At 41.0% G+C, this 14,566-nt stretch overlaps 1 protein-coding gene across 2 annotated transcripts in view; it reads right to left on the bottom strand.

Moving 5' to 3' along the window:
• The window catches only part of vta1 (vesicle (multivesicular body) trafficking 1), a 179,984-nt gene that overhangs the window by 131,225 nt on the left and 34,193 nt on the right, over nucleotides 1–14,566 (bottom strand). The window contains exon 2 of one of the 2 annotated variants that reach the window (XM_059648754.1): nucleotides 3,222–3,284. The exons of the other annotated variant lie outside the window; for it this stretch is intronic. Within the exon in view, the coding sequence (XP_059504737.1) occupies nucleotides 3,222–3,225 (4 nt within the window). The 5' untranslated portion in view covers nucleotides 3,226–3,284. The remainder of the gene's footprint in view (nucleotides 1–3,221; nucleotides 3,285–14,566) is intronic. 2 annotated transcript variants of the gene reach the window in all.

Genomic DNA, 14,566 nt, shown 5'->3' with positions numbered 1-14,566 from the left:
TCATAATCAATCTGTTCAGGGTGACTGTTACACACCTCTAGAATAGGGTGGGACTTGAAGCAATCAACTGGATGCTTGACAGCTGACCTAAAAATCAGACAACAAAGAAAGAAGCTACTTAATCCACTGTGCCAGTGCCAGCTCTATTATACAAATATACTCAATTTTATTTAGTACCCAAACAAATTTTTCTCAAAGTTTATTGCAGAGATGTGTCATAACAGACTTGAACAGGTTGGTTAAAAATAATTCATATCCAGTTCTCTTTATCATTGAATCTACATCCACCTTTTCAATCAGTGCACAATAATGCACTGAGTTTTAAACTAAGCCTCAGTATTTCTCCCAAGTTTTTTTTGCCTATTCCTTTATTTATTCCTTCATTCATTCATGGGATGAGGGCATTGCCGGCTAGGTAGCATTTATTGCCCACCCCTAATTATCTTCAATGTTATCTTTGCACTGACGCCATGTAGCACATGAAGTTTCTCATTTTTTAAGCACCTCTATTATATGTTCCCTCAAACTTGAATGCAATCGCATCTCTAGTCTCTCTATATAAATGAATTCAAATCATCATCACACACCTCCTTTTCTCCCCAAACACTGATCCAAACCTATTCCAGAATTTATTAAAAGCAAAATGCTGTGGATACCTCAAGTTAAAAATAAAATCAAAATTCAGGAGAGAAACAGAAAGAATCTGGTTCTATGAAGAGTCATATTGAACTCGAAACATTAACTCTGTTTTTCTCTCCAACAGATGCTGTCAAGAAATACTATTTCAGACAAACCAAACAAAATTAATAGCAAATGAACTAGATGTAGTTTTGAAAAGTAACTTTCTTTTTTATTTGTTAATGGGGTTGAGAGTGTCACTGTGGGTGCCAGTGAACATTTGTTACTCATCTCTAATTACCCTGGAAGCATTTAAGAGTCAACCACTATGCTGTGTATCTGCAGTCACATGTAGGCCAGGTTACGCAGGGATGGCAGATTTGCTTCCTTGAAGGACATCAGTAGAATAGACAGGTACTGACAACAATCTATAATGGTTACTTTTTTTTATTCCAGGCTTTTAGTGAATTCAAATTTCACCACTGGCCATGGTAGGATTCAAGCCCGCCCTTCAGAACATTAGCTCAGGGTTCTGGATTATGACTGCCATTTACATTACAGCATCAACTTGTTCTAAGGAGATTGCAAATTACATCAAGGAGCTGACATGCAACCAACAATGTTCTGAAGAACCACCACACTGGACCTGAAACATTGACTGTTTCTCTCTCCATTAATGCTGCCAGATCCGCTAAGTACTTCCAACACCTTGTTTTTTGCCCCCAGTTGTGAGCAGCACTCCTGGGTGGGACTGCAATGCTGGAGAACTCCAAACAGAAAATGCTTTCCAACATTTTCTTGGTTTTTCATGGCTCATTAGTCAGTGGATGGGCACCACAGCGGTCTTCAAGAATCAAAATATTTGAGTTACTCTTTACGTCAGTAATATAATTTGAAAAGCAGCAGTACAGCAACAGCTGGCTTATTGATTTCTCAATGATTGCAGTCATGAAATAAAACTTAGAACCAGCAATTCGAAGCAAGATAAATGAGAAAACAATGGTGATTTTTCGTCATCAGGTACAGGAGAAATTTCTTAACCCTGGAAGCAGTCATAATGTACAACTACCACATGGAGTTACTGAGCTTAATAGCATAGATCCATTTAAGGAGTGGTTAGATAAACATAGGAAGGAAAAGAGAATAAGTGGAAGAAGGGTGGAGAACATTGATTGGAGCAAAAAGTTTCAACCTGTCAGGGAAGCAGACAAGTTAATGTCTTTGTCAGATTAGAACTATGGTCAAAAAGGTCACAGAATACAATTATTAAATCAGCAAAGGAGTCATGATTGGAACAACTTGGCTCAGCAGCAGAATGAAGCAAAGGAAGTACGGGAAAGGACTTTAAAGAAACACAGGGTATGGTACATCATCCATTTCTTCATGATCTTCTCTCCATTACTTCACAAGGCTTTGCCACCGTTCCTCTTGAAGGCATGTACAGTTGCTATAGCATGACTTCTTTGGGATTATCACTACTCCACTGTCTAAGAATATTCTTTGGGTAACAAAAACATACTTGCCTTCTGGTATGTACCTCTAAACAGCATTTATTTTGGGGGTGCTGTTGATCCCCAGTGTCTTCACTAGCACTGGCATGTACAGAAAGCCATTCAACACTGTAAAGCAGTTGTTCTTTTCCTTTTGTCCCTGCATCTAAATCCTCTTTAGGCCTTGTGCCTATGTTAACCGTAGCTCAATGCACAACAGTCTCACCTCCCAGCAGACAACCCTAAGACACAGGAGCAGAAGTAGGCCTTTCAACTCTTCAAGTTTGTTCTGCTATTCAACGTGATCAATGAGATCCGACAATCCTCAACTCCCTTTTCCTGTCTTTGCCCTATAACCGATGATTTCCTTATTGATCGATAATTTGTCATTCACTGTCTTGAATACATTTAAATGATCCAGCCCCGATAGTCCTCAGTGGTAAAGAATTCCACAGATTCAATTCCCTCAGAGAAAAGATCTCACCGCATTTCTGTCATAAATATGTGACCCCTTATTTTGAAATTATTCTCTTTGTGTCCCCTTGTAGGACAGCCTAGGACCAATCTCTCTACATCTACCTTGTTGAGCCCCTTAACCCTTGTATGTTTCAATAAGATCACCTCTAATTTTAAGTACAGGCCTAATCTACAATCTTTTCTTGACTGCCTCCAATATTTTCCATAGATGAGAGGCCCAAAGCTGATCACACTTATCTCCAGGACCTGACTGTGACAAGGGGAGAATTCTTCAGTTTTACATTTCATTAAGGTTCTCACACAACCACTAACTAGCAAATTCCTCCCTTCTGCCTTATGCCACAATCTCTTTCTCAGTAAGATCAGAGAAGGTTCCTAGCAAATGAGCTCTTCTGATTAGAGTTCCTATTAAAACCCAACAGCAGGAAAAGTAAAATATTACAAGTGAAAAAAACCATTAAAGTATCCCAGGTAACCTGCAATTTTAAAAAACATTATTAACTTTACAAATGTAGAATGTTGTAAAGTTAATGATATTTTGAATCTCTACTTGTATTAGTCAGGTTGTAGGAATTTGGGGTAACCAGCAAAGAGTGGTCATTTTTGTAATCACATAGGTTAATTAAGTGGCCTCACCCATGTATGCTCATTGGCCTCAGCAGACTATGTACCTTTCATACTGATTGCTTCAACAGATTTCTGCAGACAAAACACAGTAAAGAAAGATGTTAAGCATAATTATTCCATTTTTAAAAAGGCTTGGGTTATAGAAGTCAAGCTCCGCTGTGTAAAAGTAGCACAATAGCTTTTGTGCCATAGATTTCAGACATGACATGTATGCCTCCAAGCAAGGTATTTTGAATTGCAGGAAACAATTGCCATATATTAAAAAAAATTAACATCTACTTTTTGTATCTGGCATTGCAGGGTCATGTCTAAACTGAAGTCAGACTTCTATGTGACAATTTAAATACTTCAACTATATGTGCTGTTTTAACAAATTTAGGATTTTGTGCTGCTGTTAATTCAGATGAAAGCCTGTCTAAACTACAGAAATTTCTCAACCTCCATAAGACCTTCAATTTACCAGCTATGTCCTCAAACATATTCCAAAGCCGAGTGTCGCTCTGCTACATGAACCGTTTCTCTCAATTAAACATAGCTGTACTTGCCCTGTAGGCAATCTATGTCCGAAAACCACAGGTTTTGGGGAAAGCAGCAGCGCCACACAAACAAATAGTCTTAAACATGAAAACCAAGAGGAGAAGCCAACTCAGTTGCTATATTGATCTGAGATTTTTTTTTAATTATATAGTTGCTTTCTTATCAAGAGGATGGATTGATGTGCCCTCTGGAGGACTCATTAAGAACATTGGATCAATTTATCTTTAAAGCCTCTTGCTTGCATCATAAAATGGGAAGGAAAAGATTATTAGAAGAAAACTATGCCAGTATATTGTGGATGTGTTCACTTTCTAACTGCTGACTGAAAACATTCCGAAGACCACATATTAGCCCATATATACTACCCATGTTTGACTGATCACTCAAATAGGCTGGCGGATTTTAAAAAAAGCCCTGTTCATTTCCCTGAAGTATTTTGTCACAACGCATTATACTCCACAGTGGGATCCACTGAAATAATTATTTAAGTCCTGTCCAATGAAAAAAAAGACCTGGTTTTGATTAAAGTTAAAGACTTCAGATCAATGAAGTCTTCTTGTACAATTTTTAACACAAAGACAAAAAACAACAGGATTAATTTAAGGTGGAAACAGATAATTGACTTTTTAAAAATCTGCATTTGTATAGAACCTTTTGTAATACATCAAAAGATCCTGCAGCTAATTCAGTACTTTTTTTTAATGTAGTCATTGTCCGTGCTATTGGAAACTTGGCAGTCAATATGTGGTCCATATCTTTCAGATTCTATAAACTTCAGAATTTGGTTGAGAGTTTTTCTAGTTTTGGCCTCTTGTATAGCTCTGATTTCTATCATCTCACTAATGATGGCCGTGTTACTACCAGGAGTTGTCTGGCCCTTGAGCTCCGAAATTCTCATAAAACACCCCTTGCCTCTGCTTCCTTCTTTAAAACATCCTTACACCCAACTTTTTTGACAGAAGGTTTTGATCACCTTTTTGAATATCTCTTAATGTGAATTGAAATCAAATTAATTTAGCTAATGTTCCTGTAAACTGCCTCACTTTTCCACAATGAAGGTACAGCACAGATACAAAAGTGGCTAACAAAGTGATAGTTAATGGGTTTTTTGGTTTAATACAATGGAGTTCCTCCAAAGTTTAGTGATGTAACTACATGTTTTTTTTAAATACACATAATAATGGCGTAAAATTAGAGATTTAAGCCAAAATTTGAAAGACATAAACAATGAAGATAGTGAATAAACTTCAAGAGGACATAAGCTGGCTGATGGAATTCAAAATTTAAAAAAAGTGACAGATAATGCATTTTGTCGAGACAAATGAAGAGAGATTACTGCTAACAAATATCCTTATTGACTGCAAACAGAAAAAGACCTGAAAGTGTATATGCACAGATTTCTGAATTGGACAAGGTTAACAGAAGCAGTTAATAAAGTATGGACCTGAAGATAAGGAATACGATGGCAAATGTTAATAGGCACACACATTTGTGCTTACAACTGCGTACCACAAATGAGCTATGAAAACTGCTTAGTAGTACCTACATGCAGTCTGTACAATATTACTTCGTTACCAACCCTAAGTCTGGTCGAGAAGCTCCCACGAGGGTACAATGAGATACCAAATCTGTGTCCACATAAAAGCAGGAATCAAACGTCTACCCAGTCCAGCCAGCAAATGACAAAATTGTAGTTGGCCAAGTGTGGAAAGACAGCATTCAACTGGGAAGAAAGTCAAATGATTCAGGATTACGGAGTGATTTTAGTACTGCAGGGCAAGGTCAAATAATCTTTCATGTGGGTCAGATTTGGTGATAGATAAGTAAACAGCTGTGAACCAGAGACACCATAATTTTGCATCACTTGCCTTTAATAGTGCAAAGATGTGGCACTACTAGAGGGCCAGGTGGGCAAATGTAAAGACTTTGCTGTGGTCAAGGGCCAAGATGGAAATAATGACAGTTTTCAACACTGTTTTATTTCAGATCCTCAACATTCAAGGTTTTTTTAAATAAAAATAAAACATTGCAAACAAAATTAGATATTGCTGGCAAGGCTCAGAAAAACTCAGTTCTGAAGAAGGGTCACTGAAACTGAAATGGTAACTCTGCTTGATCTCCACAGATGCTGCCACACCTGCTGAGTTTTTCCAGCAACTTATTTTGTTTCCGATGTCCAGAATCCGCAGTTCTTTGGTTTTGTTTTTGTTTAGAATAACACGAACGTATTGTCTCATAAATCAAAATTAAAACCAAAGAAAGAATTTCTGAGGAGATTACAAAGATTTTGAAAGCACTGCTCCAGAAAGGTCTGAATGCAGAATTAATTGCTGTTTCAAAAGGGAGATTGACAGGAGGCAATAAATTGGAATTGAAGAGCTACTTTAGTTAGCAAAATGGTATGGACTAAGTGGGTCAGCTGGCCTATAGCTACATCCATGAAATTAGAAGGTCCTTCCTTTGATGCACTCGAGAATGGGAGGGGAAAAAAAGTATCAAAAAGTCGAGACATTTTTGTTCTTAAAGCACTGTCTTGTGTTCTTTTAAACTAGCGTCCATCAATATGTAAAAAATGAACATTCGCTTTTTTGAAAAATTTAATTTTGTCCACCTAGATTTTGTCCGGGGAAGGGAATGAAGAAATAACAGAAAAATAAATCAATAATTGGTTGAAAAACAATTACACAGCAACGTACAGCCTTGCAGTCAACAAAAACAACTTAATTACTCAACTGCTCAAATTCTTTTCGTGATATGTTCACCAGAGCCAAGTTTCAGATTGCATTCTTTCATGGGATGCGGATGTTGTTGGTAAAGCCAGCCTTGGTTATGTCGCCACTAATTGCCTACAGCAACATGGCTTGGGGCAAAACCATTTCGGGGCGGTATTAAAAGTCAATGACATTGCTGTGGTTCTGGAGTCAAAAGTCGGCCACACCAGGATGGCTGGTTTTCTTCCCTAAAGAACATTAGTGACCACATGGTCTTTATAACAATCAATGGTAGCTTCAATGGAACTAGCTTTGAATTTCAGATTTATAATTGGATTTGAATTCCACCAGCTGCCTGATTCTATGGGTCATTAGTTAATACCATCTCAACACCACCTTCACCATTTGGTGGCTACTTGGCAATCAAAACATTCCCAGAAACCAATTCATTCTTCTTAAACTGTTGACACAGCATCACACTGAGAAAGGCTAAAAGCAACTCTCAAAATTTTTAGATGACAGAACTAATGAGCAATGGGTCAGAGACCTGCGTTAAAGCATGTGCAGCCTCACATGTATTAATGTTAAATTGTTAATTGCTCTTAAAATCTTCTACCTTCGAATGTACTTTTTTAAAAGTAATTTGACAGCCCCCAACGGACTGCAACACTGAAATGCAAAGTGGAGCATCTGACTTACTGACTGGAACAACAAGAAGATTTTGCTTGCCAGAAAGATGTTCCACTAACAGATTAGCCTTAACTTTCTTTTCCACAGGGACTATGTTTATGGAAAGTAACGAGGGGAGGGAGGAAATGGTGAAGAAAAGCTAACTGAAATACACCCGGCAAGGGGAAATAGTCAAAGCAATACAGAAAGCATTGCTTCCAATACAGCATTCTAAACTTTGCAGCGTAGCTAATCATTTGGCTTCTTTTCAGTTCAGAGGAAGAGTAACTCAGCCCGAAACATTAACTCTTGCCACAGAAACTGCCAGTCCTACTGAGTTTATCCAGCAATTTCTGTTTTTGATTCTGATACACAGCATCTGTAGTCCTTTCAGTTTTTAATCATTTGGTATGTTGTTCCTTGCTTAACAACTTCTGCAGCAACAGTTCTATAACAACCAAACGTGTTTCCTCATTGCCCGTTTTACCGAAGAGTGGTATTTTATAAATTACATTCACTCCTCAACCCAGCTTAGATCCTGTGCCATGAAGTAGGATAATGTTTCTTCAACTGACTTTCTGTGAATTAGGATTATTCCACGGCACAACATTGTGGGCCGACGGGCCTGTACTGTGCTATACTTTTCTATGTTGTACGTTCTACGTTCTACGTTCTATTAAAACCCTGTTTGCTCTCCAAACTGAATTATTATTATGAAAGGTGGCTATGATTGATTGATTTGTTGTCTCATGTACCGAAATACATGAAAAGCTTTGTTTATGAGGCAGATCTTAGATGCAAAGGACATACAGATCAAAAAGACTTAGACAGAGGCATACAGGTTACATTGCACAGGGCATGCGCTAGGCAAGATCAATGTCAGCAAGATCAGTGTTATTTGAAACATTAGAGTCCATTCTGATAACAGCCAGGATGACACTGTTCCTGAATGTGCTGGTGCATGTGTTCATGTTTCTGTATCTTCGGCCTGATAGCAGAGATGGTTGGAGATCATTACTGGGACATGAAGGGTCTTTGATGATGTTGACAGCCTTTCCACAGCAGCAAGTTGTGTAAATGGAGTCCATGGATGGGACGGTGACCCTGTGATGTGATGCGCATAGCCCAGACCCTTATTTAGTTTCCTATGGTCCTGGGTAGAACAGTTGCCATACCCAGGCAGTTATGCACCTGGGCAGTATGCTTTCACTGGTGCATATGTAGAAGTTGGCAAAGGATCTTATGGACAGGCCAAATTTCCTGGGTTGCCTGAGGAAAAGGTGTTGTTGTGCCTTCTTGACTGTCACATCTATTGGAGAATTCCAGGGCAGGTTGTCGGTTATTGTCACTCTGACGAACCTGATTTTCTTCACCCTCTTGACCTCAGTTCGATTGATGTAGATGGGGGTGTGTTCACCTCCTTTTTTTCTGAAGGCAATGATCAATTCTTTAGTTTTGCCAATGTCAAATTTTGCCCACGTTACCAGAATTGGCTTTTTAAACGAAAGTATTTCTATAATGTCGATTTAACATTCTCCTTGAAAGGAAGCCAGCAATCTAGAAGAGGCAGAAGGTCACAAGTTCATATCTCACTCCATTCTGAGGACAGAATCAATGTCCACACCCCAGTTCAGCACTAAGGGTGTACTGTATTATTGAACTACTGTCTTTTGGAAAAGATGTAACTTTAAATAGCCTGAGTAAATTCGATAGCCAGAGACTTTTCCCCAGCGCAGGATTGACTGCCATGAGGGGTCACAGTTTTAAGGTGTTAGGAGGAAGGTACAGAGGAGATGTCAGAGGAAGGTTCTTCACCCAGAGAGTTGTGAGCGCATGGAATAGTTTGCCAGTGGTAGTCGTGGAAGCGGAGTCATTAGTGACATTTAAGTGACTGCTGGACTTGCACATAGACAGCAGTGAATTGAGGGGAATGTAGGTTAGGTTATTTTATTTTTGGATTAGGATTATTCCACGGCACAACATTGTGGGCCGAAGGGCCTGTACTGTGCTATACTTTTCTATGTTGTATGTTCTATGTTCTATTAAAACCCTGTTTGCTCTCCAAACTGGACGGAATCAACCCCACAATACTATTGGCAGTAGAATCTTCCCTGGTGACCCAGCCAATATTTATCCCTTAACCACCACCACTAAATCACGTTGTCTGGTCATTATCTTACAGCTGTTTGTGGGAGCATGCTGTAATCACATTGCCCGTTGCATTTTGTACATCTATGGCTACACTTCAAGACTGCAGTACCTCATTGACCGTAATGCACTTTGTGGTATCCTGAATCTGTGGACATCTTTCAGAAAGATCTGAAAACATTTCAGCTGATCTTCAGAAGCGTGTTGTGACATTTTACAACATTAAAGGTGTTATATAAACGCAACATCGGAGGTTCCATTTATCGTTCCATTCCATTCAACAGGAGGAGCTTAACTAAAAAACAGATGCCAGAGGATATGCATGTCTTACATCAAAAAGCAGACATTGACCTCCAAGGGCAGGCTCAGGAAAAGGTGGACCATGAGGGAGCAGCTAATAAAATGGCCTGTTTCCTCACCAATAGCAAGAAACCACCTGTTCCTTGAACTAACCTCACATCATAGACTTAGTGGAGAAGGTAAACGCATGCTCGGGTCTAGTAAATAGCATAATTTTTTTTTACATTACCAAGGATCTTTGCAAGACTGCATATGGCACTTTCATGTTCACTATGTCAATAAGAGTTTTTTTTGGGTTTAATGTGACACTTCACATTCACCTTCTGTGCAGAAAAGTCACTCGATAGATGTGCCAGTCAACAGAGTAACAGCTCTTTCAAAAGGTACATTAATAGGAAAAGGCTAGGAGCAGGCAGTTGGGACTACATTAGTGATAATGGGAACTGCAGATACTGGAGAATCCAAGATAACAAAGTGTGGAGCTGGATGAACACAGCAGGCCAAGCAGCATCTCAGGAGCACAAAAGCTGAGCTAGACCCTTCAGAAAGGGGGATGGGGAGAGGGAACTGGAATAAATAGGGAGAGAGGGGGAGGCGGACCGAAGATGGAGAGAAAACAAGATAGGTAGAAAGGAGAGTATAGGTGAGGAGGTAGGGAGGGGATAGGTCAGCCCAGGGAAGATGGACAGGTCAAGGAGGTGGGATGAGGTGGTAGGTAGGAAATGGAGGTGCGGCTTCAGGTGGGAGGCAGGGATGGGTGAGAGGAAGAACAGGTTAGGGAAGCAGAGACAGGCTGGGCTGGTTTTGGGATGCAGTGGGGGGAGGAGACGAGCTGGGCTGGTTTTGTGATGCAGTGGGGGGAGGGGACGAGCTGGGCTGGTTTTGTGGTGCAGTGGGGGAAGGGGAAGAACTGGGCTGGTTTTGGGATGCAGTGGGGGAAGGGGATATTTTGAAGATTGTGAAGTCCACATTGAAACCATTGGGCTGCAGGGTTCCCAAGCGGAATACAAGTTGCTGTTCCTGCAACCTTCGGGTGGCATCATTGTGGCACTGCAGGAGGCCCGTGATGGACATGTTGTCTCAGTAATGGGAGGGGGAGTTGAAATAGTTCGCGACTGGGAGGTGCAGTTGTTTGTTGCAAACCGAGCGGAGGTGTTCTGCAAAGCAGTCCCCAAGCCTCCGCTTGGTTTCCCCAATGTAGAGGAAGCCACACCGGGTACAGTGGATACAGTATACCACATTGGCAGATGTGCAGGTGAACATCTGCTTAATATGGAAAGTCATCTTGGGGCCTGGGATGGGGGTGAGGGAGGAGGTGTGGGGGCAAGGGTAGCACTTCTTGCAGGGGAAGGTACCGGGTGTGGTGGGGTTGGAGGGGAGTGTGGAGCGGACAAGGGAGTCGTGGAGAGAGTGGTCTCTGATGCCACCTGAAGGTTGCCGGAACAGTAACTCATATTCCGCTTGGGAACCCTGCAGCCCAATGGTATCAATGTGGACTTCACAAGCTTCAAAATCTCCCCTCCCCGCCACTGCATCACAAAACCAGCCCAGCTCGTCCCCCCCTCCCACTGCATCACAAAACCAGCCCAGCCTGTCTCTGCTTCCCTAATCTGTTCTTCCTCTCACCCATCCCTTCCTCCCACCTGAAGCCGCACCTCCATTTCCTACCTACCACCTCATCCCACCTCCTTGACCTGTCCGTCTTCCCTGGGCTGACCTATCCCCTCCCTACCTCCTCCCCTATACTCTCCTTTCTACCTATCTTCTTTTCTCTCCATCTTCGGTCCGCATCCCCCTCGCTCCCTGTTTATTCCAGTTCCCTCTCCCCATCCCCCTCTCTGATGAAGGGTCTAGGCCCGAAACGTCAGCTTTTGTGCTCCTGAGATGCTGCTTGGCCTGCTGTGTTCATCCAGCTCCACACTTTGTTATCTGGGACAACATTAGTTTGGGATTATATTCAGCATGGACTGGTTGGACTGGAGGGCTTGTTTCTGTGCAGTATGACTCTATGACGGAATCTTTGGGTTACGCTATTACTTAAATTAGGTACTGGGCAAAATAAAAGCCATTCCTTATCATGTGGCATGGGAGTACCTGTTGACAATGCGCCCAAGTTAATATTTAGCTTAAAAACCAAAAAGTTGTAAAGTAGCATTATGGTGCAATTAAGCTGAATTGCAATTTGGTATTTTGTTCTTTCATCTTCAGAATCTAGTCTTGAATCCAGCAAACATGCTCTTATTAGCAATGATAATGGCCACTGTTAAACGAGCTTCAGAAAGGTAGTCTGGTTTACAATTTGTACGCAAGGCCAATTCCCTTGAGAAAGTGACCCACCTCATCAAAATTAACAAGCATCTATATAACGCCTTTCATACAGTAAAATGTCCCATTGTGCTTCACAAGAACACTATCAAACATTTTACACCAACACAAATCTCCAAGCAGATGACCAAAAGTTTGGTTGGAGGTAGGTTTCAGAAGTGCCTGATAAGGAAAAACAAGAGGTGGAGAGTTGGAATTTTAGAGGGATGCAATTTTAGAGTTTAGAGCCTCGCCAGCTGAAGGCATAGGTGTCAATGGTGGAGCAATTTAATTCAGGGATAAGCAGGAAGCCAGGAATGGAAGGCTGTTGAAGTTGAAGGTGACTACAGAGGCAGTGGTGTGCAAGGCCATGGAGAGATTTTAAACAAGGGTAAGAATTAACTGGGAGCCAGTGTAGGTCAATGAACATAAGGTTGATGAGTGAATCAGACTTGGCATAAATTTGGAAATGGGCAGCAGTTTTACTTGAGCTGAAGTTCATGAAGATGGTCAGGGGGACCAACCACAACTGCATTGGTATAATCAAGTCTTGAGGTAACAAAAGCATGGGCAAGGGTTTCAACAGCACATGCACTGAGATAAGGCTACATTACAAAGATGGAAACAGGGAGCTTTGTCATGGCTACCAGGAAACCAATCCTGAAGAATCTACAGTACACAGAAAAGAATTCAGATCTAAGCTTATACACAAACTGTGCACAATCGAATGATTCATGACAAAACAACAGATTATGGCATGTAAATTCATACTATATAAAATAATCACATTTTCAACACCAAAAACTGTTTTTGCAGCAACTGATTTCCCTTTTCAACCACCTCATCCTAATACTTGCATTAGGAATCAGTCTCAATTTGTCACCCCACAAGTCAATGTTTTACCTATAAGGTGGGTGGATTGAAGTGAATGATATGACCATATGGCAAAGTTCTGCAGTTTAACACACATCCAAACAGATTAGAGCCAGCATGGTGAATGACAAGGCTGGCAATAACCCATACTGTGTTCATTCTTATACTATGGGGACTAGTCGAACTTTATTTTGGGAGGAACGTAAGGTTTTAAAAGTCAACTTATACACTAGCATCTAAGTAGTTTGCTGTTCACTCAAAACGAGGTAAGCAGTACAGTATATATTTTTCAAGTTCATTAAGCAATACAATGTTAAATCAGGGTGGATATAGCTTGGAGATGAACTTGTGCGTGTGGTGTTCCCATGTGCTTGCTGCATTGACCTTAAAGATTGCAGAGACCACTGGTTTGGAAGGTGTTGTCAAGAGCCTTGGCGAGTTACCACAGTTTATCTTGCGGATAGTACACAATGGCAGGGCTGTAAAGAATGAATGCTGAAGGTGGTGGATGGGGTATCAAACAACTGCGTTGCTGCCTTGGATGGTATCAAGATCGAGTGTTGCATTAGTCATGCAGTATTCTTTCACGCTCGTAAACAATACATCTTGTAGATGATGGACAGTCATTGGGATGATGGGAGGTGAGTAACTCGCGACAGAAGTCCTTGCATCTGGCCTTCTCATGCAATCACAGTATTGATCTGGCTAATCCAGTTCAGTTTCTGGTCAATGGCAAGCCTAAGGAGTTGATAGTGGTGCATTCAGTGCAGGTAATGCCATTTAATATCAAGGAATGGTATTTTGATTCTCTCCTTTTGGAGTTGGCCATTGCCTGACATTTATTTGACGCATACGTTACTTGCCATTGTCAGCTCTGGCCTGGACATATATACAGACTCATTCAGTACCTGAGGTGTTGTGAAAGGTGCTCCACATTGTGAAATCAAACACCACCACATCTGACTTTTTGATGGAAGGCAGGCCATTGATGAAACATTCTAAGTTATCTGACCAGGACACAACTCTGAAGAATTCCTGCAGAGATGTCCAGGGGCTGAAATGATTGATCTCCAACATACACAACTATGTTTCTTTGTACTAGGTATGACTCCAACCACTGCAGAGTTTTCCCCCTAATCCTTACTAACTGCAGTTTTGCTTGGGCTTCGTAAATAGTACCCTTGGTCAAATGCTGCCCTGATGCCAAGGGAAGTCACTCTCACCTCAGCTGTTACATTCAGTTCTTCTGTCCGTGCTTGGTCAAATGACGTAATGAGGTCAGGAACATCAGTTTTTTTTTGCCTTGTATAATAAACATTTTATCCTTTTATTCTCAAAAAAGTGCTCGTGAATGTGTTAAGTAACTGACCTCCAGGGTTAAAAGAAAAAAATAATATTGGGTCTGTCAAGATTGGTTTCACTCTGGGACTTGACTTGTCCAACCTTACTATCAACTGGGATTGTAACACAATTGGAAAAAAAAGGAGCTTTACTTCAATAATTGAATGATATAGTTTTCACAAATAAGATAAGCATTCTGGGTAGATAATACCACTCAAAGGCATTTGACAAGGTGCCTCACAAAAGGTTAAGTCATTGGGTAAGAGCCCACAGTGCTGGAGGCAGTGCATTAGCATGGAGAGAGAATTGGGTCATGGGCAGGAAACAGCGAGTGGGGAGGAGTTGTTCTTTTACAGGCTGGCGACCTGTGGCCGGTGAAGTCCCACAGGGATCAGTTGTTGGCATTGCAATTTTTCACAATATATATTAATATCTGGAGGAAAGAAGTGAATGTACTGGAGCCAAATTTGC

This window comes from Stegostoma tigrinum, chromosome 9, assembly GCF_030684315.1.
Source record: "Stegostoma tigrinum isolate sSteTig4 chromosome 9, sSteTig4.hap1, whole genome shotgun sequence".
Lineage (NCBI taxonomy): Eukaryota > Metazoa > Chordata > Chondrichthyes > Orectolobiformes > Stegostomatidae > Stegostoma > Stegostoma tigrinum.
This window is presented reverse-complemented; position numbering and strand designations above follow the sequence as displayed.